Genomic DNA, 22,501 nt, shown 5'->3' with positions numbered 1-22,501 from the left:
CAATTCAATTCAGTTCAAAGAAGCTTTATTGACATGACCATAGTTAATTACTGTATTGCCAAAGCATTAATTGGCTAAGGTTATTTAGACATTAATTATCATTGTGATGGATGGATGGATGGATGGATGGATGGATGGATGGATGGATGGATGGATGGATGGATGGATGGATGGATGGATGGATGGATAGATGGATGGATGGATGGATGGATGGATAGATAGATAGATAGATAGATAGATAGATGCTTACTTACTTACTTACTTTCTTTCCTTCCTTCTTTCTTTCTTTCTTTCTTTCGTTCTACCTTTCTACACGTTCTACACATCCAGCAGCAGATATGTATAATACACAAAGTTACAAAAGGATAAAATATAACGATACATATAAATACAATAAAAAAAATGAATGTAAAGTGTATAAGTACAGTCTTTAGTGTGTGTGTAATGTAGAATGGAGGTAGTGCAGTTAAACAATAGAGAGTGAACACCAGTTGATGTGCATAAAGTGAGTATAATTGATGTCAGCCATACAGAAAGTGCAAATACACTGTTATATAATAATTTAAATTTAAATTAATTGACTCTCTCTCTCTCCTTCTGTATTTTAGCAGAAAAAAAGAGATTGACTCAGGCCAAGGCTGATGTTCTTTTACTTTTTAAACGGTTAAAACAGGCCAGAGTAAGGGTTGATTTTATGTTTTATGATTCAATGAATAATCATGTTGGTTATGAAAATGTGTGATTATGGAGGGATTTTTGAACGGCAAACTCGTTTTAATGACCTTTTAGCATAAAACAACCTGCCTTATTTTCTATCTGATGGTCTGTTTTTACTAATATTGTTAATAAAGGGTGGTTTGAACTCACTCACATTCTCTCTCTCTTTCTCTCTCTTTCTCTCTCTCTCTCTCTCTCTGTGTTGTACAGATACGTGGACGGAGAAGCCGGCGTTTGGCACAGCTTTAGAGGAGCATTTGAAACGCACTAACAGAGAAATCGCTCTGCCCATAGAGGCGTGTGTGATGATGCTGCTGGAGACTGGCATGAAAGAGGAGGTACACTCTTAAAACATACAGTCGGATACATTTTTCCTACATTGCAATTTAATACTAGCGCTGCATTCACACTGCACTGAAGCATTAATGCACATGAACACATTGCCCCCTCCAACCGGTTGCATGTGGACATTATAAAGGCGTTGCCTGTGTTGTCCAATTAGATTGTTTTAATAAATGGGAAAGGGTTTTATACAAGCTCTATTTCCTGTAATTGAATATATATATTTATAAATGTAAATGTTTGATTGAGCTTCATAACACTGTCTAGTGAGCAGCATATAGGCTAACAAAAGCAAACTTTTTCAGTTGAATGATATATTAATATTTTAAAACCCACCAGAGACCCTGACAATCTCGGCAGCCTTTCTCCAGGCTTTCTCCAGTCCTTGTAAATCGGCAGGGATTGGTTAGCAATGATTAGCTTTTCTTCCATGCTTTTTTGGAACACTTGAAAACGGAACTAAAATTGGATAGACGCATCACGTTAGATGTACTCATTTCCATAATTTTACCTCAGCTCAACTTTTCATTGCTTCACATCCCCTCGGACTCAATGCGCAGGACCCACGATGCACCGCATGACTGCACTGAAGGAGCTGACACTTCCCATTGTGAAGGAATGGGATAAATTTCTGTGCGTTGATTCGTCAGAGCAGTGCAAATGCATCATAAAGTCATTAAGACTATGAAGGTGCACATAGAAACATTGTATTAAAAAGGTTACTGCTGCTCTTCCTTTCCTGGAGCAGTCCTGATGAGAACCAGTTTCATCATTCATAACGTTTTGAGGGTCTTTGCAGCTAAACTTTTGATAGGAATTGACTGACCTTCATTTCTAAAAAATTTTTTTTCTCTGCTTAGTTAAATAGTTCTTGCAATAATATGGATTAGAGCATTACTCAAATTAGAGCTATTCACTGTATACCTGTATACACTTACACACAACTGATGCTCTCAAACACATTCAAGTAATTAACTCTTGATGAGTTCAGCGCAGCTGTTAACTGAAAGCTTATTAATTCCAGGTGACTCTACCTTATAAAGCTGAACAATTCAGTTAATTTTACTCAAACACATACCTATAAACAGCAAAAACAAAGAAACTGGTTCAGAAACTGAAGTGGTCTCTTGTTTTTTTCCCAGAGCTGTAGATCAAAGCATGTCTGGAACTGAGAAACGCTTTTTTTTTTCTTCTTTTTTTTTTTTTTTTGGCTCCAGGCTGTAAGACAGTGGAAGTGTGACTCCCAGTATTGATGTTAATGTAAAGTTTACTTCTCCTTTCTGTGTTTGCACCCAGACCACTGTGTCTAATTATAGTACTGAAACGAGACAGCTATTTCCTCCCTGGACCTTTTATTATCACTGTGAATGTTCCATCTATGTTTAAATTCATCACATTTTCATATTTCACACTGTTTAATTTTATTTTCCATTTAAATACTTGTATTCAAATTATGAAAATAATTGCATTATTCAAGGGGGCATTTATTATTATTATTATTATTATTATTATTATTATTATTGCCTTACTTAACCACTTAATTAGCGATGTAGCGATATGTGTCCTTGTGTGTGTGTATGTAACAAGAGGTGGGTGTACAAGTGTTAAGCACACATGGTGCACCTGCGTAGCCAAGATAGCAATGAACATCTGACTGTTGTCAGGGTTCTAATCAGTCAGTGGCTCATCTGTGTTTTCATAAATACACCTTACTTCCAGACCACAACGCCCATCAGCGCTGCTTAACGATCCAGACGCAAGGCATGAAAATAGACTGTTGGCGAGGTGTAATATAGCAATGAGCATCATGATATGCCTTGCACATGGTGTAAGATAGGGCCCTAAATCTTGTATTAAAATGTATTGGAGAATTGGAGACCACTTAAAATGATGAGTTTCTTTTATTTTACTGAAATCCTCTGGAATATAATCAAAAGGAAGATGGATGATCACAAGCTATCAGTCCAAGCAATTTTTTTTGCACCAGGAGTGGCATAAGGTTATCCAAAAGCAGTGTGAAAGACTGGTGGAGGAAAACATGCCAAAATGCATAAAACTGTGATTACAAAACAGGGTTATTCCACCAAATATTGATTTTTGAACTCTTAAAACTTATGAAACTATGAAAATCTGAACTTGTTTTCTTTGCATTATTTAAGGTCTTTATTGTTTTATTGTTACACAGTGATTGTATGAAGTTTAAATAATAGTGCTGCAAACACAAAAGCCAGGTTATACTGATATTAACCTGTGTTTTTGTGTGTGTGTTTGTGTGTTTGTTTGTTTTGTAGGGGTTGTTCCGTATCGCTGCAGGAGCCTCTAAGCTAAAGAAGCTGAAGGCGGCTCTGGACTGTTCCACTTCCCAGTTGGAGGAGTTCTACTCCGACCCTCACGCTGTAGCCGGTACGTTTCGTTTTCACTCACCCAGAGCTCCTTCTTCTGCTCAAAGAGGAAACCAGAGAAGCATGTGATGCCCTCGGGTTATACATGCTCTTTGCTCTGGAGAGTGTGTGTGTGTGTGTGTGTGTGCATTGCACAGTTAAAGCAGCATTTCCTACAGTGTCAAGGTCACCTCTCTCTATCTGCTGATATCTGAGCATGAATTTGAGTCGCTTTGCTGTAGAGAACAAAAGCATGGTATAATTTAATATTAGATGTATTATTTCACACTTGTGGCTTTTTAAAATGTTTGTGTATAAATCAATCCAGACAAAAAGTGCAGATTCTACGCTTTCAATCAATACCTCATTTGTGTCCGTAAGCAGAAGCAAAAACAGATATATTTGAGTATAATGTTGTTTTTGTTTGTATTTTGTTTATATTGATTGAAAGATGAAAAAGACATTTTGGGCACGATTTTGTCATTGAACTCAAAACTGGGACAGTCAGAAACCTGTCAGTATTAAACAAACAAAGAAAAAAAATAATATTCATATATTACATTTTTAGCAATGTAATAAATCATAAAATGACAATGTTTCAATTGGTTTATTTAAAATATTTTCAGTAAATTAATTTATTATACAATTTCTCTTTGTGTACATTAATAGAGGAGAAAACAAGACACAATGTTCGTCAGTTGTGTTATTCTAATGATGAATTTTCATTACATTACATTACATTTCGTTTTACATTACATTTGGCAGAAGCCTTTGTCCAAAGCAACTTACAATAATGATGTACATTTTGTAATAGAAGACATTGAAGTTCAAGGTAAAAAAATAAAAAAATAAATAAAAATTAAAGGAGGCTAAAGTGAAATGGCGGTATAGAGGAGGAAAGGAGGGGAAGAAGGAATTTACTTATTACTAATTTACTTTTCACAAATTTTTTATATTCAACTCATAAATGTAGCACAGAAGTGCTACGCAAGTCATGTGAGTTAAATTCACAAATAGGAAGGCATACCGTCTTTGGTTAAACAAACCAATGCTAAGTCTAAGTTAGAGTATTTCAGAGTCTAAACATGCCCTTTTTGTCTCTTAAGCACTATCCAGATGGGATTAGTTTCTCAGGGGGGCGTCTGTGAAAAATATTTCACACTTTTACCTCGGTAATAACACTCTTGCATCCAGACTGCAATTGGAAAAAAAAGAGGACCAGTGAGGTTTTTTTTTTGTTGTTTTTTTTTTTTTTTTTTGGCTTTCTCGGTCACATGACATCGCGTTCAGTAGCTTCTCCATTTCCACTCGCTGTTGTGTTTACATGGATCTCCGTGGAAATGTGAGTCCGGATGAGACTAAAATTACCTTACAACCACAGAGTTCAGCGAAAAACAGTAGGTAATTCAGCTTGTAATTTTCTCAGAGAACGTTTAAGAAAAACACTTACATGTTTGTTCCGTATGGGAATAAAATCACAGACCCCAGGATCCCTTGAGAAACTAATCCCATCCGGATCAGGCTTTTGTTGGCTATGTAATTCACTCCATGCTCTGAGTGCTGCTGGGGTCTTGGGGAGGGAGTGGGGTTTGGGGCTGCCATGTAAAAGTCCTCTGTTCCTAAGTTAGAGAAAACTAACTTGTTCAGTATTAATTATTATTTTTACTAATTTAGCCAAACACTAATAATAATATATATTTTAGCATCAGCATTTCTTTTTTTTTCGGTGCAAATATTCAGTGCATCCCTAGTCTCAACTTTTCATGATTTCATGTTGCAAAAGCTGAATTCAGGAGTGAAGCCTGAACTGTCAGTGTCACATTTTTGGTTCGTCCATTTATTATTTACAGACATCAGTATTTTCCTCTCGAAACCAGCCTAACCTGATTTCATGCCTGTAACTGATGCTCGCCGTATTGCTGCGACGCTGGAGCGTGGTTCAGTCTTGCCCTGTCAAAACACTCACTGTGTTCCATCGATGTGTTTTTCATTGTTTTTCCCATGCTCAGGAGCCCTGAAGTCTTACCTGCGGGAGCTGCCCGAGCCTCTGATGACCTTCCAGCTGTATGATGAGTGGATCCAGGCTTCAAAGTAAATGATACATGGCAGTATAAATAAATGCTCTGTGCACACAGAAAATGAAGAATGAGGGTTTTAGCGGAAATGGAGAGAAACATTGGTGAAAAAATATAGAAAGCACATGTTCAGACATGTTTAGACGCGCTTGTTTCGTTACTGAAAGCTCTTCTCGTTCTTCAGTTTCTTATTTTCTGTGTCTGTCACCTTTACGCAGCATTTCTGACTCAGATAAACGACTGCAGGCTCTGTGGGTGATATGTGACAGTTTGCCAAAAGCAAACAAGGCTAATTTGAGGTACATAAAGTCGCATTCAGTTTCATTACTCTTTATAGAGAACATGTTTTCAGTAAAAAAAAAAAAAAAGAATTAAGCAGATGATTTAATTTCTTCTTTTCAGGTATTTAGTAAAGTTTCTTGCTAAGCTAGCTCAGGAGAGTGAGGTGAATAAGATGACTCCCAGCAACATCGCCATTGTACTGGGACCCAACCTGCTGTGGGCCAAGACTGAAGGGTGAGTTCCAGTGTTTAATATACTGTACTATAGGGGTGTCACGATTCTCTAAATCCTCGATTCGATTTTATTTCCGGTTTTAGGGTGACAATTTGATTCGATTCTCGATTTTCTTTTTTCTTTTTTTTACAGCAGAGAGGCCTATGCCAGTTTTAGATCAGTCATTGGTTTGATTCATCAAATTTACAATATCTTATTTCAAAAGGTGGGCTTGATATAAGTGATGCAAAGTGATACAAGTGATCTGTAATACACCACATTAGGCACTAATGGTCACATTTAAATAATTTAATTAATATATATATGTAATGCCATCCAGTGGCTTTTTTTGTAGCAACAGTTAAATTATTAAACTATTAAAACAGCAATGTGCAACATAAAAAAAAAAATAAAAAAAATACAGGAACAGTCAGGGATCGTCGATCATCTTTTTGACTTCGATGCTCGAGACCATGACATAATTTTGATCGATTTCGATAACACCCCTACTGTACTAACTCGCAGCGAATTACTTCAGATGTTGTAACATTAACTAATTTAATAATTATGCTGTTTTTATTGTGTTTCTAGAACCCTTGCTGAAATGGCAGCTGCTACCTCTGTCCATGTGGTGACCATCATTGAACCAATCATCCAGCACGCAGATTGGTTCTTTCCAGATGGTAAGGCTGTGTACATTATAGCACCTCAACCAACGACAACAATAATTTTTTCAATTAGTCGATTAATCACGATTTTATTTTTTTTATCATTCCGCCCATTTGTGTTTCTTATTAGCGAGGCTTCTAATCCAATGCATGTTTACTGCATATTTACAGCTAAACCTAGACAGATTTTGCACCTTTGATAGTTGATATAAAATTCATATAAAATTATAAAGCATGTTATAGGAGACATTCACACATGCAGGGTGATGTAATTTTTTTTTTAGGAAATTCTACTTAAATGGCTTCAATTGACTTGTAAATATTGACACACAATATGAATTTGGAGGGGCATAAAATGTAATTAAGATGCTGCCTAATAGGAAGCCAACTATTATTGTTATTTTCATTACACCTTCAACACTTCAGCAGTACGAGACATGTACTAGCACTAGAGTGTAGCTGTTCAGCCATTTTAAGATGGAACATAAAGTTTAATTAAGAATCTGCCTAATATAAAGCCAACTGTTATTATTCTATTATATTTTTTAACATTTGCTCAATTATGTTTTCTGCAATTTTCTGAATATATATTTTTTTATTCATGTAAATTGCCATTAAATGTGCTTATTATTTCTATATTATTTGTTATTAATTATTATTATCACACTGTTAGTTCTGATCCTGCAGTGTGATTGGCAGAGAGGTGTTTTACATGTTGTTATAGCACTCCCTCTCTTGTATTATTGCTTAAGTATTTACTTTAATTTTAGTATTAATATTTCCTTTTGAATTGCACTCTTGAATTGCTTCTGTAACCTGAGTTGCCAGGTTCACGGTTTTCCCACCAAACTGGATTTATTTGATAGTCACTGGTAAAAAAAATTCTAAAAATGATTGGTCTTTTTTTTTTGTTTTTTTTTTAACTTGGCCACCAAAAAAACTTTATTGCAAAACAAATTGAATTCAAAACAAATATGTACTATGTTGTGAATGTATGTGGCAACCTTAGATATTGGGCTAGTTTAAGCTTCTAATGGGCAGGTTTTAGACATAATTTTGGGCAGGATTTTTTTTTTTGCTGGACCTGGCAACCCTGGCTGCAGCTGGATCTAAGTCTAATGAGGTAATGTACAGTCAGTATGGGTGATGTCTTGTCCCTTATCTGGTGTGTTTACAGATAGATAGAGACAGATAGGGAACCACAGGGAATAGTCCTCTCCATCACACATTATTGACGGGTCGACAATAAAATTCTGTTTCAAGAAATTTTTATATTAGGCCTTGTCGATTGTGTCGACTAATCATTGCAGCTCTACCCCAGTATAGTCATTTGTAAAACTCTATAAAATGAAAGCAAATGTCTTTGAATTAATCTAAACTATCTGTTTTCTTTTTGCTTCATTTATCAGATGTGGAGTTCAACGTGTCCGGCATGTTCGCCTTGCCGACCGCCCCTATGCACCAGCTCAGCTACCCAGGGACCCCCGAGCCCGAGCCGCACACGATCGACAGAAGGCGCCCAGGCAGCCAGGGAGGGCTAGAGCCTGAGAGCCCCCGTAGAGACAGGTACCCAACCCATCCTCGCCTTCACAGACAAGACTCCAAGGCCACAGCTGTGTCTGCTCTCTATGTAGTGGCCAGTGAGTCTGTCACAGTCAAAGCAGACAGTCCAGCTGTGCCACAAGAGGCCGTGTAGTTACTGCCGCATGATCCCTTCCCCCACCTGTAATCAGTTTTGTGTATGCTTCATTCATTCAATCAATAAACTTTTTGTTTGCTTTCCTGGTCTAAAATGGTAAAACGAGTGACATTATGTGGTGTTTATGGTTGTTATGGGTCACAGAGTCGTTCAGATTCAGATATGACTTAAGCCTTGGGTACACTACACAATTTTTTTTTTTTCTCTAGCAGATATATAATGGGAAATCAGAACTGTGTAAACTTTTCTTTTGCTAAAAACAGCAAAAAAGTAGTTCCCTGATTTGATAATTAGAGGTGAGTGATATGTCAAGATATTTCAAGGTATTGATGTTGGCGATATTATCACGTACGGTAAGATATGACACACCCGTAGTGGAACCTAATATATAATTAAGAAGCTGCCTAATAAAAAGCCAACTATTATTATTATTATTATTATTGTTATTATTTTCGTTTCACCTTAAACAGCTCAGCAGTACGAAATGTGTACTAGCACCAGAGTGTAGCTGCTGTTTCTTATTAAGGTGGAACCTAAAATAAAATTAAGAAGCTGCCTAATAACAAGCCAACTTCAGTAAATAAATACTGTAAATAAAGTAACAACTATTTTCCTTGATTTTGTTGTGCTTAGCTTCTATTGGCTATTGATGAGACCATTTCAGACACTAGTCACTTACCAATATACACTACACTCTACCAGATTACGCTCAACTAGAGTTGAGTTTTAAAAAAAGATGAGCATGCTTTAAATGCTCTGTCTGGTCTGAAACTGAAGCTCCATCGCTCACATATATTATTCCATTCTCATTCCAACTGTCCACTCTGACTGACTCAGAGTCAGGGCTAAAAAAATCGGGGGAAAAGACACATAGCATATCCAGGGCTTTACCTAGGCCAAATGCCCCTTCAATAACTTGATTACATCTCCTATAGATATGATAAAGCTGCTGCGTGTGACATAACTCAGTAAAGTTATTGATTAACTGTAAAGACGAGGGCAAGTTTGAGAAGCTCTTGTTGTAGCCAGGACTCTCAGGAATGTGTGAGGTATGACTAGCATCAAACCACACCCTCTGCCACTCATCTCCTGTCCACTGAATGACAGTTCAAAGGTTCAAAAGCTGAAAGGTCTTCTCTCAGTCATGTGGCCCTTTGGTAGAAGTTTAAAAGGAGCTTGTGTGATTTATTCATATAAATTGTAGTAAAAACAAGCTGCGTTCCCATATACTCGTAAAACAAAGTTGCCTCAAATGGTTTCTTGGGTGATGATGTAAAAAAAACACTTTTGCTTCCAAAAACAGTCATGGATCTCCTTCACCAGTGTCTGTAGTCCACTGTAGTTCGCTGGCTTTCGGTTCCCACTGTGAAACGTAAATATAATCGTAAATGTAATTCAGAGATGTATCGAAAAAGGCCAAAAAAGAAACAAAACTAAATTAAATTAAACATTCTGCGCAAGCATAAACATCAAATACATTTTCTTTTGCAGGTTTTAGTCATTTTTTCAGTAAATAAATAAAATAGCCTAAATATTGCTATTCTAATCAATATGCTTAGTTCAGAAATGCAATTTGAGTCTTTCATTTACCTCAGCATTGGTATTCTAATCATAAATATACATCAACAGTAAAGTTATAATCATTAATTTACTTCAGCCGTGCCATTCTAATCATGCAATTACTTCAACAGTGCAGTTTTATTCATAGAATCACCTCAGCAGTGCAATTTAGTCATACATTTACCTCAGAATTGGTATTCTAATGATAAATCTACTTCAGCATTGAAGTCTAATCATACATGTACCTCACCAGTTCTATTCCACTCATAAATGTATCTCAGCATTGCAGTTCTAGACATATGTTTACTTTAGCAATGCTATTCTAATCTATATTTATAGATATACTTCAGCAGTGCAGTTATAGTCATACATTTACTCCTGTAGTGCTATTCAAATCTTGTGAGTGAATTTAACATAGAGAAAGGCAGCTGGTCTTTAAGTAAACAAACAAATGCTAAAGCTAAGTTACCTCAGGTATTTGTTGATTGTCGGCTGATCGTGCACTTTCCGTTCCATAGCACTGGCACTGTAGCTGGCTTTTCAGTAAATTGTCTGAACACTAAAAGTGTTTTTCAGCTGAATAATTTGTTAATAATGTGTTGCCAAATATTCAGTGCATAACAACCAGTTATGTAAACTTATGAAAAACAAATAATAATGAACTCATGGTTCTTTTTGGACGCAAAAGTGGATTTTCTGTGGAATCTGTTTGAGGCACCTTCTTTATTAAGAGTGTACATCCAGTTCCTCAAGGCTTTTACAGGGTGCTAGTTACTAGCAGATACCTCCAACAGTGTGTAAGTGAGCCTGCCAGTCATAACATCTGGATTCACTTCTGGTGGAACATCTGGTTATGCTTTGGTCATGTATATGTTTTTAACCTCATTTATTGCACATTTATTATTGAGTTATTCATCTTAAGACTTAATATTTAGCGACTACTATGGATTAATTGGTAACAGTTGTGAATGAAAGAAGTCACTTGTGTGTTATTATGGACTGTATTAGGTTGTTTGATGGACAAAACAGCAGAGCCAAGACCTGGTGCTTTAAGCGAGTTCCTGGTAACACACTGTAGAAATGACTAATGGCGTCTCCATGTGGGGTTCGATTGCGTTTCTGGTTACTCTGGTGTGGTTACTGTGCATAAATGTTGGAGTGTGTGTGACTGTGTGTGTGTGTGTTAGTGTGTGTGTGGTGGTCTCTCTCTCTCTCTCTCTTTATTCTGTGGGTTCTAATGGTGCTCTATCACCGTAGGTGGAGCTCTGTCAGGTGTGAGTGTTTCACCCTCTCTCCCCTCTCCCCCCCATAGCCCCGCTAGCAAACAGCCGGAGCTCGCCCCTCGTAGAGGCGCCACTCTATATAGAAAGCAGCACTCTTCCCCTTCCTTCCAGCCCCCTCTACCCCCGGTGGAGGCGGGGGAGGCCCCCCCTCAGTCACCGGTAGGGGGCTCGGAGGCTGGCCTGGCCGGAGCTATACTGGCTCAGACCCAGCAGCCTTTAGGCCAGCAGCAATCTGCTGAAGATAGCAGGTAAGGACCGCCTCCAAAAACGTAATCAAATCAAACAAGACCCCCTCCCCCTTCTCCACCGCAATGCTGCAGCTGCCAATCAGCAATCAGGAGCTCATTCTCTCAATGCTCTGCCCCGCCCACCTTCAGCTGTGAGATGATTACACACTGAAACGTTAATGTTAAATCTTTTAGCACAACTCTCTCCAATGATTATGATCACCCAGGCCAGGGGTGTCCAAACGATTCTTGTTGTGAGCCAGAAGGAGAAATAAATACAGGGTATACAGGGGTTGGACAAGGAAACTGAAACACCTGTCATTTTAGTGTGGGAGGTTTCATGGTTAAATTTGACCAGCCTGGTGGCCAATTTTCATTAATTGCACATTGCACCAGTAAGAGCAGAGTGTGAAGGTTCAGAGTTCAAAAGAGGACAAATTGTTGGTGCACGTCTTGCTGGCGAATCTGTGACCGAGACAGCATGTCTTTGTGATGTATCAAGAGCCACGGTATCCAGGGTAATGTCATCATACCACCAAGAAGGACACACCACATCCAACAGGATTAACTGTGGACTCTGTAAGAGGAAGCTGTCTGAAAGGGATGTTCGGGTGCTAACACTGATTGTATCCAAAAAACATAAAACCACGGCTGAACAAATCACGGCAGAATTCAATGTGCACCTCAACTCTCCCGTTTCCACCAGAACTGTCCGTCGGACAATAAAATATTGTGGTCTAAAAGCAGGTGTTTCAGTTTCATTGTTCAACCCCTGTATGTGCAGTCACAGGCTCTCTAAATTGTACATTTTCTTGATTACTATCATTTACACACCATTTTACTTTATCTATCTTTGACAGTGTTGTGTAAACTAAGATTTTTTTCAAATTGATGCTTTGTTTCATAACATATATTAATATAATTATACTTCTTCATTATGGCAACTGATTCCTGCAAATTAAACACATATTAAACACACTTCCCTCTGAATTCAGTTCATGCCTGAAATCTTCTGAATTTGCTGTCCATTTTTTTTATGAACATTAATGTAGGCATAGTGAAGGAAGGAAAAAGATGAAGAGCGTTTTAAATTGGGTTTATGTGAGCGACACCTAGCATTCAAACTTTGAATCTCGCTTTATAAAAAACCTGCTTAATAGCAGATCAACTTTCATTTTATTTCTAAAATACTTTAAAAATGGCCCGTGGGCTGTAGTTTGGACTCCCCTGACCTAAGCTTTTGTTTGTAAGGCAGAAACACTCTGAATTATTTCTTAAAACTGATTTAAGACTGATTAATTTGCGATGCTCATTGCTATCTTACAGCCTGTCATCAGTCTATTTTTATGCCTTAGAATCCGCACCATTAAAATAGTATCAGAGTTTAGGAATATATCTACACTGATGGGTGTGTTGGTCTGGAAGTGAGGTGTGTTCAGGTAAATATCTGGTGTGTTTGTTTTATGTTGGTGGCGAGAAAAAGAAACTGGTGACCCACTGACAGATTTAAACCCTGACAACAGTCAACAGTCAGCCGCCCAATTCAGCCGCCCAATCCTATACTAGCCATGAAGGAGCACCATGTGCAAATTCAACCTTTACATCTACAGAATAAGGAATAAAATTACATTGCTTTTTACTTAAATGAACTGCTGGTGTTTCTTCACAGAGTGAACACGCAGGTCAGAATCCTCTGCTGGGACGCGCTAAAGCACCAAGATCTTAAGATACGAACGTGCCAAAATCAGAGCTCACCTGGCTCTTAAAGGAAATGACAAACGGCACACTGATTGGTCCCAGAACACACCCATAATTAATTAAGAGAATTAGTACATGCATTCTGTGTGCTTTTTGCATCCTCACGATACCAAAGACACACCATCACTAGCTAAGACAGGGATGTGTACTCTAATTTACCGACTGCATCTACAGTAGCTAACGCACTCTTTACGACTCTTGCCAGGTCTTGAGATTATTAGTGCAAGCTGATCTGAAGCCTTTACTAAAGCAGTCATTATAACTGTACAACCTACATACAAAAAGTAAAATAACACACCCCAGATTGCTGCAAAAATTTAAAATGCAGCTATAAAAAGCCTCTTCGAGGCTACATTTGGGTAGTGTACCTCCTGGTGAGAGATCAACGACTGTTAGACATGCATCTACTACGCACTCAAAGACATTTTGCCCACTTGATAAACTTTTTTAGAGGTGGCATATCATTAGACTTAGATGAGCTGGAAGATTTGAAGTTTTGACAGATTGCCCACCATCTAGGCCGTCCATCAGCCAGCTTCTATAGACTTCTATGGACTTGAACTGTATCATCTTTAGTGATGAATGCAGGTTCTGTTTAGGGTCTGTTTATGATGGTCAGAGTCCAAGCCATTGCACATGACATTCAGTCATATGCAGACCCCTAGTTGTGATACGAGGGACACTAACACCTCAAAGGTATGTGCAGAATTTCCCAAGGACAGATATGTTGACTAACTTTCCATGGCAGGGCTTTCAACTGGCATTATTTTTTTTTTTCAGCAGCATAATACTCAACCACACACAGCAAGAGATTCCCAGTTAAAATTAAATAAATTTGCAGAGTCACCATATTAATCGGGTTAATATTAGTATTTATGGGACCAGCTGGGTTCCAGCTCCATGCCCAACCATAGTATCTCATTTTGGAAGCAAGCTAGAGGCTTCCAACAGTGTACTAAAGCCTCCTTTCAATTATACAGTCTTTCGTCTATACGCTTTATCAGCTTTACATTCATTAAACTGACATTTAACAGTTACTAAATAGGCTTCAGCTGTCTAAATTTAATCTATGCTATGTGAATAGCCAACAGTGGCATTTCGTGACTCATATCTAATAAGCCACCCATCTTAAACAAATGATGGAAAAAACACATGCAATCCAATCTGAATACGCTGTTTTTAAATCTAAATCTGTCTCGATTACCAACCCTGCTCCTGTAGATAAAAATACAGGATAATAAAAAATCATAATAAAATACAATGGAGTTGAATGAAGCATAATAGACCAAGCTGTCCAGGAGCAGGGTTGGTGACCCTTGTCCTAAATCATCAATAAATCATCTATACATCTACAAGTAAGTAAAATCTATAGAATCTCAAGATTTACCTTACGGCTTCAGAGGTCTGAGGTGAAGCTTGTCAGGTTAGATGTTATGGAGCAGCATCAATGCCTTTCAGATGCCATCCCGAGTCCGGAAGCTTCTTAGTCAGCTGCTCAGACTGATCACGCTCTCGCCATGGCTCCTCACAGCCAGCAGTTTCCACCTTCCGTCCATTCTTCCTGGTGTTTCCTCTCTGAGTCATCTCTGAATCACTGACCTCGCCGTCCTCGCTGTTGTCTGGAGACTAACTGTGACTTTTCTAACCATCTGAAATGCTTTAAATTCTAACAAAAAAATGACATACATTCTTTGCAGAAGACCCGAGAAACGCATGGCATGTTGTTTTGTCCATTTGTTTTTGTTTGTCAGTGATGCATTGATTTTTTGCCTGCACTTTCCTGGCTCTTGTTTAAATAGTAAAATATAATCCCTCACATTAAAATGCATCTTGCTTTTATAGCATGATAAGCCAAATGTATTGCATACTTTGCGTTTCATGCATTAATACACTGACAGATGCAGTTTCCTCTGTTTTTAATGGCGAATCTAACGCTTTGTCCAGCAGTAATGTTGCTCGAGAGCCAGCGTCCACACCCCCGTCCCTGAGGAACGGGCCTAGAGGTCCTGTTGGAACACCTACACAGCTGATGGTTGAGAGCCCGTTCCCTTCTTCCAAGGGTCCCAGTCCACATATGGTGCGCAGAGGTAAGAGTTCAAAGTTCCTCACAGCTCACGTCTTTGTAACTTTTGTTACAACACTCTCCATTGTTTAACTTTTAAATTGTTCAGCTTAATTAAACAGTAAATTATTCAGGGCTGCAACGATTAGTTGGCATAATCAAATATATGTCCAGTATTAACATTTCAACTACAATTTCAGTGTTGACTAATCATTTGTTTGTAACTGCAATGCACTTAACAAGTGCTGGGGACAGAAAAATACATTCAGATTGGTCACCAAAAGTGCCCAAACACATTTTTAAACAAAGACATCATATTTACTCACTAAAAAGTCAAAACATTTCACATTTAAATATCTTCTGTACATTTAAATGACATTTAAATAACAGGTTTTGCTGTTTCTATCATTTTGAAGCAATAGAGAATGCTAGGAACAGAAGAAATAATCCTTAACTAATTGACTAGTCTGAAAAATAATCGACAGATTATTTTGTTTAGAGTCAAATACCAAAATAATCATTAGTTGCAGTCCTAATAGTATTAGTCGGTAACTATTTCATCAATAAACTGGGCCAGGCAAAATACGATAAATGGTGAAACAAAACAAAAAGGTCAATAACAAAAAGGCAAATACAAAGAAACATGTTGTAGAAGAGGTAAGAAAACTAGATTCAATACTCAGCAAAGAGCAACGCAAATTGAGGGATATTTATACAGAGGAGAACAGGTGGAAACAATCAGTATCTTGGAGAGCGGGAACACCATAGTCACATGATCTGTGGAGTGAGGGAAGATGTGGGTGAATTCTGGGTAATGGAGTCTTTAGTGACAAGTGCAGAGTCAGCACAGTGTCAGGGCTGACAGCGCAACAAGGTAGGATGTTGAAAGTGTTTTAAAAGCAAGACAAAAATACATTTAGGCCATTTAATTTACTCAGTAGTTAAAAAAATGGGTAGAATATTGAAAGTATTTGCCAAATTTGTTCAGTTTGGATTTCGGACAAAAGAAAAATATTTCAGTGCATCCATATTAGAGCAGAAATAAAAATGTCCTTATAAAACAACCAGGCCATGTTTTAATGGTAATGTAAGGTAGAAGTTCATTATTTTTTCCTGCATTTGCACATAAATAATACTAAAAATACAACAACTAGTACTCATAGTAGATTGTAATAATAACTGTAACCATTGCTGTTGTTCAACAATGTGTTTTAACCCCATATTGTAGGTACAAAGAAGCAGGCCCCTGCCCCACCCAAAATAACCCCCAACCCCTCTCCCCCCACAGCCCAGACCCCTAAATCTGTGTCTAACCCCTATGCCCCAGCCCCTAGCCCTATGGCTAGCACCCCTCAGCCTGTAGTCATACCCCGCCGCCAGTCCAACAACCAGATTCCCATCCAGGCCCCCAACCACCCACCACCACAGCCTCCTCCCCAGAGCACGCCAGAGCCTGATCCGTCCCCGCCCAGAACCCCCACCCCACCAGACACGCCCCCGCACGACAGCCTCCAGAACACCCAACACTCCTCCTTCCACTCCGGCTCTCTGCCCCGCCCCCGGCCCTTACCCAGACCACGGCCCAGGCCCAGCGTCCCTCCACCCCCACAGCCTGTTAGCGACGATGCTAACGGAGTCTGCACTTCTGCATCCAGGATCATCACAGGTAAGAGCTAAAGAGATTCACTTGTTTTTGTTTTTTTTTACTGTTTTATTTAGCATTAGCATGAACCATAATGTGCCCCCCTCCCTTTTACCCCATTACTTTGCACGATTAGGAAATAGGAATTAGTGTGACTTATATGAAGCACATGCTAAGTTTTACTCTTACATAACTTGTTAGTATTGCAAGATAAGTAATTCCTAAGTACTGGGTGAAAATTGGAAAATTATTCATTTCAAATTGTTCATTTCCCAGTGCATTTAAGGAAATAAACCTGCAAAAGCGCTAACCTAACACACTTTAGCCACACCCAAAGTACAATTTTGAATGAGGTTCAAAGGCTGTTTAAAGGCACAGTAACAGAAACGGCTTCAATTCTTAAAGATAATGGGTCGATTTCCCAGACAGAGATTAGGCCTAGTATTCTATTTTTATCTTTTCAGAGGAAATGTGCCTTAAAAATGAATAAGTAATATGACTTAAGTCCTTTAAATGTTTGTATATATATATATATATATATATATATATATATATATATATATATATATATATATATATATAGGGGTTGGACAATGAAACGGAAACACCTGTCATTTTAGTGTAGGAGGTTTTGTGGCTAAATTGGAGCAGCCTGGTGACCAATCTTCATTAATTGCACATTGCACCAGTAAGAGCAGAGTGTGAAGGTTCAATTAGCAGTGTAAGAGCACAGTTCTGCTGAAAATATTGCAATGCACAACATTATGGGTGACATACCAGAGTTCAAAAGAGGACAAATTGTTGATGCACATCTTGCTGGCGCATCTGTGACCAAGACAGCAAGTCTTTGTGATGTATCAAGAGCCACGGTATCCAGGGTAATGTCAGCATACCACCAAGAATGACCAACCACATCCAACAGGATTAACTGTGGACGCTGTAAGAGGAAGCTGTCTGAAAGGGATGTTCGGGTACTAACACGGATTGTATCCAAAAAACATAAAACCACGGCTGCCTAAATCACGGCAGAATTCAATGTGCACCTCAACTCTCCTGTTTCCACCAGAACTGTCCGTCGGGACAAATTATTGTGGTCTAAAAACAGGTGTCCAACCCCTGTACATGTGAATATTATATACTGTTACCTATTATTATATTATATTCTGTACTTTTTTGACACATTCATTCATTCATTTATTACATGCCAAACATACTAGACTTATACATGCCAAATGTCATGGGACATGTGATAACTATTAGTTAACTATTAGTATCCCATGACTTTTGCCATGTCCCATGAAAGCTAAAGAATGCTACACTGATCTGTGGGATATGCATGTGGGTCTATTGCATTAAATAGGGTGTAATTTCCAAGCCCCTATCCTATACTGTAATCCCATGACTTTAGGCATTTCATTGTTTTTACAATGTAATATGAATGAATGAAACCTGATAAAATCTGGTTATTCATTTCTTAAAACTAGAGCGTTTGCTTACAGACCCAGAGATATACTCTTTTCTCAGAAAACTCAAAAGTAGTTTAAATGTGGAACAAATGAGCAACTGACATTAATATTAATCTCAACAAAAAGCTAAAGGGGTTTAGTTTCGTCTTATTGAAAATCATCTAGCTCATTAATATTCCACTGCTCAGAGCGAAACCCAACTCCAGCTGCCCAGAATCTCTCCTCACATCGTTATACTGTAATATGGGGATGAAAATTCACAAACATTACTGACAGAAAGCTCTCTGTCTTTATACTGAGCTCTGAAAACACAGTGCTAACTTATCTCCACATGCTTCTACAGGTTGAGGATCATTGTGAGCGATAGAAATAAGAATATTTCTGTTCTACTGTTTTGTCATCAGTTCTGCAGCGTTTAGCATCATCATTTAATATCATTTTGACATTAATTTTTCATCTTACCATCCATCTTAATTTGATTAGTCATTCATATTTTACTAATAGCTAACAAAGGTATTTAAACCAGGCCCTAAACTTAGTACATTGAGTTTTGATGTTTAAACTGTAGGGTGTCTACTATGATCAGGGGATCGCCGATTCAAATCCTGTTCATGCAGCTTGCCATCAGCTGCCGGAGCCCTGAGAGAGCACAATTGGTCTTGCTCTCTCTCTGAGTGGGTAGATGGTGCTCTCTCTCCTCACATCACTCCAAAGGGTGATGTCGCTCAGCACAAGCGTGCTATGATGCTTCTCGGCAATGCTGCATCAGCAGCAGTTCGAAAAGAGGCGGAGTCTGACTTCACATGTGTCGGAGGAGGCATGTGCTAGTCTTTACCCTCCTGGTGTGTTGGGGCATCACTATTGATAGGGGGAGTCCTAATGAGTGGGTTGGGTAGTTTGCCATGTAAATTAGGGAGAAAATGGGGAAAAACTTTATATATATATATAAAAAAAAAAAAAAACTGTAGGGTATGAGTTGCATAACAAATGTGCTATATATGTTTGGGGTGCCCAAACCTTTTCACACCAAAGTGCATTGTGGCTGGTAAGCCATGGTCCAATAAGACAACACAATATATGGATAAACAGATTCAGACAGTTTCTTAAATCTAGTTTTATAAAATGTGGTTCATTATTACATTACACTATACACTGACATATCAAAAGCAATAGGTCATCAACTTATCTCACAGCCTCACTCACAAGATAGCACTTCATAGCTCATAACACCTCAAGTTGTCAGTCTCCTGAAGCAAGGAACACACTGCTATCTCATAATTTTTGGCATGCAAGTGTATGTTGTTTCCTTAATCCATCAGAAATACACATTTTATTGGTAATTAAGAAAATGTATTTACATGGACATTAGGCATAATGCTAGTTGATACATATCAGTTTAAATGCTTGTTAAATTCACTCTTCACTGGTTTACAAGGTTAAAAAAAGTTAAGATAAGTAAAAAACAAATCAATTTCCCAATATAGCTGAAAATGCAAATCTGTCTCACAGCTGGAGTCTGACTGCTCTTAGTTTTTAACTCAAACCAAAACGAGCCTTCCTTCATCAAAAAGCAGAATCTGACTCTTTTAGCTTTGATTCTGAAGCTGACCAGCGTCATCAGTGTTCTAGATCTTTCAGGATGTGAAGAAAGGAAAATGGAAGATCTTTTTATAGCACTTTAGTTTATCTCCACTGTGGTAAATGATAATGAACCCTTGTGGTCTCAGCTGGAAAAAAGGGCTGGGACAGTATTGGAAATGCAAATAAAACAGTGTTTCTTTCATTTACTTGGTCTTTTATTTGACTGTAGACAGTATAAACCAAAGCTATTTCATGTTGTGTCCGTTCAACTTCCTTTTTATTTATTAATGCCTGCATGCCTGCCTATTTGTCTGTCTATCTGTCAATCTATCTATCTGTCTCAGTCTATCAGTGTCTCTCTATCTGTCTGTCAATCTATCCATCGATCTATCTGTCTGTCTGTCAATCGATCTATCTGTCTGCCTGCCTGCCTGCCTGCCTGTCGATCGATCTATCTGTCTGTCTGTCTGCCTGTCTGTCTATCTATCTATTTATCTAACTGAGTATCTATTTGTCTATCTATCTGTCAATCTTTCTATCTGTCTGTCTGTCTGTTTGTCAGTTTATCTATGTATGTATGCATCTGTCAGTCTTTCTATCTGTCTGTCAGTCTATCAGTGTCTATCTCTCTATCAGTCTGTCTGTGTCAATCTATCCATGTATCTATCTGTCTGTCTTTTAATCAATCTATCTATTTGTCTGTGTCTGTCTGCCTGTCTGTCAGTTTGTCCGTCTATTTATCTATCTGTCTATTTGTCTATCTATCTGTCAATCTTTCTATCTGTCTGTCAGTCTATCAGGGTCTGTCTATCTAACTGTCTGTCTGTCTATCTGTCTGTCTGTCTGTCAATCCGTCCATCTATCTATCTATCTATCTATCTATCTATCTATCTATCTATCTATCTATCTATCTATCTATCTATCTAATACATGTAGGAAAGGATGTTTATTATAATAATAAATAAAATAAAGTTAAAATAAAGACAACAAAGTAAAGACAAAACATAAAATATCTTGAGTTTATAATGTCTGCAATCAAATAAAACCCAAAGTAAATGTAAGAAACGCTGCATATTGTCTGATTTAGAGTTGCAATACATCTGAAACCATTGTTGGAGGTTTTCTGTGGGTTCTGTGATGTAAATATCAAAGTACAGTACTGCAGCCGCATCCAGAGATTATGTGAATCATTACTGAAGGAAAAATTCCACTGACTCCACTTGGACACAATGTCTGTCCATTTTACATTCAGCCAAGTAAAGGCCAGCAGCAGGAAACATATGGATCACAGTGGACAGCAGTAAAAGAGGCACTTGAGGATTCTCTGAAATGAATGGAACATTCCTTGTGTTTTATCTTTGTCTAATGTATCATTATCCTTTATTTCCTTTATACAGTAACTTTGCCTCGATATTCTGCTGGATGAAGCCAGATACTTTACTTACACTCTTAAGATAAAAAGTTCTTTAAAACGTTTTTGGACAATGCCATAGAAAAAAACTCCAATCGGAATGCATTGAAGTAAACCTTTTATTCTATAAACCTTTTTTCTCCCAAAATTCAGATTCCTCTACATGTCCCATTTTGTAAGAGCAGTTTTTTGCTGAAGGAACTTTTATACCAACCATTTTTGGTGAAAAGTTTTGGCACCCCACAATTTAGCCAAATGTTTGTGAACTGCCTAGCAATATCTTAGCAACCATCTAGCAACACCTTAGCAACCAATGCCTTTAGCACAGCAAAACCATAAAAAACCTGGGCAATACCTCAGCAACCACCTTGACACACTAACCAACACCTACCCACTGCATAGCAATGCCTTAACAACCAATATATACATATATAACACCATATATACCATAGCAACACCCTAGTAACCAACACCTATATCGCAACAGCCATCTAGTAACACCTTAACAACCAGTGACTAAGGTATTGCAAGACTTTAGTTAACACTTAATAATGCTGTATCAGCCACTTAGAAATGTTTTACTGCTAATGTCTGTACCATAGTAACCATAGCATCTTAGCAACCAGTAGGCGTGAATCTAGGGATTTACCAACACCTTAACAACCAACACCTGTATTATATCAACAACTTAGCAACTATTCTGAAACACCTTAGCAACCAACACTTTTACTATAGCAACATTTTAGCAACCACCTTTTTGCAACCGACTCCTGTACCATAGCAACATCTTAGCAATCATTTCGCAGCACCTTAGCAACCAACACTTTTACCATAACAACATTTTAGCCACCACCATTTTGCAACCGATGCCTCTACCATAGCAGCATTTTAGCAACCATTAGCAACACCTTAGCAACCAACACTTTTACTATAGCAACACCTTTTTGCAACAGATGCCTGTACCATGGCACCATCTAAACAACCATTTAGCAACACCTTAGCAACCAACATGTTTACTATAGCAACATTTTAGCAACCACCTTTTTGCAACCGACAACTGTACCATAGCAATATCTTAGCAACCATTTTGCCACACCTTAGCAACCAAGCTGCAGTCATGCCCACACTTTCTTC

General features: G+C 38.1%; 1 protein-coding gene across 34 annotated transcripts in view; it reads left to right on the top strand.

Annotated features, from left to right (window-relative positions):
- arhgap17b (Rho GTPase activating protein 17b) overlaps window positions 1-22,501 on the top strand; it is a 70,289-nt gene that overhangs the window by 39,824 nt on the left and 7,964 nt on the right. For 31 of the 34 annotated variants that reach the window (XM_049467844.1, XM_049467837.1, XM_049467833.1 and 28 more), the window contains exons 10-19: window positions 928-1,055; window positions 3,351-3,462; window positions 5,450-5,531; window positions 5,734-5,814; window positions 5,918-6,031; window positions 6,602-6,693; window positions 8,088-8,244; window positions 11,250-11,468; window positions 15,150-15,292; window positions 16,496-16,933. In XM_049467844.1, coding sequence (XP_049323801.1) covers window positions 928-1,055; window positions 3,351-3,462; window positions 5,450-5,531; window positions 5,734-5,814; window positions 5,918-6,031; window positions 6,602-6,693; window positions 8,088-8,244; window positions 11,250-11,468; window positions 15,150-15,292; window positions 16,496-16,933 — 1,566 coding nt within the window. The remainder of the gene's footprint in view (window positions 1-927; window positions 1,056-3,350; window positions 3,463-5,449; window positions 5,532-5,733; window positions 5,815-5,917; window positions 6,032-6,601; window positions 6,694-8,087; window positions 8,245-11,249; window positions 11,469-15,149; window positions 15,293-16,495; window positions 16,934-22,501) is intronic. The other 3 variants (XM_022673793.2, XM_022673808.2, XM_022673798.2) reach the window with 3 other exon arrangements.

The sequence above is a fragment of the Astyanax mexicanus genome, chromosome 19 (assembly GCF_023375975.1).
Source record: "Astyanax mexicanus isolate ESR-SI-001 chromosome 19, AstMex3_surface, whole genome shotgun sequence".
Classification (NCBI taxonomy): domain Eukaryota; kingdom Metazoa; phylum Chordata; class Actinopteri; order Characiformes; family Acestrorhamphidae; genus Astyanax; species Astyanax mexicanus.
This window is presented reverse-complemented; position numbering and strand designations above follow the sequence as displayed.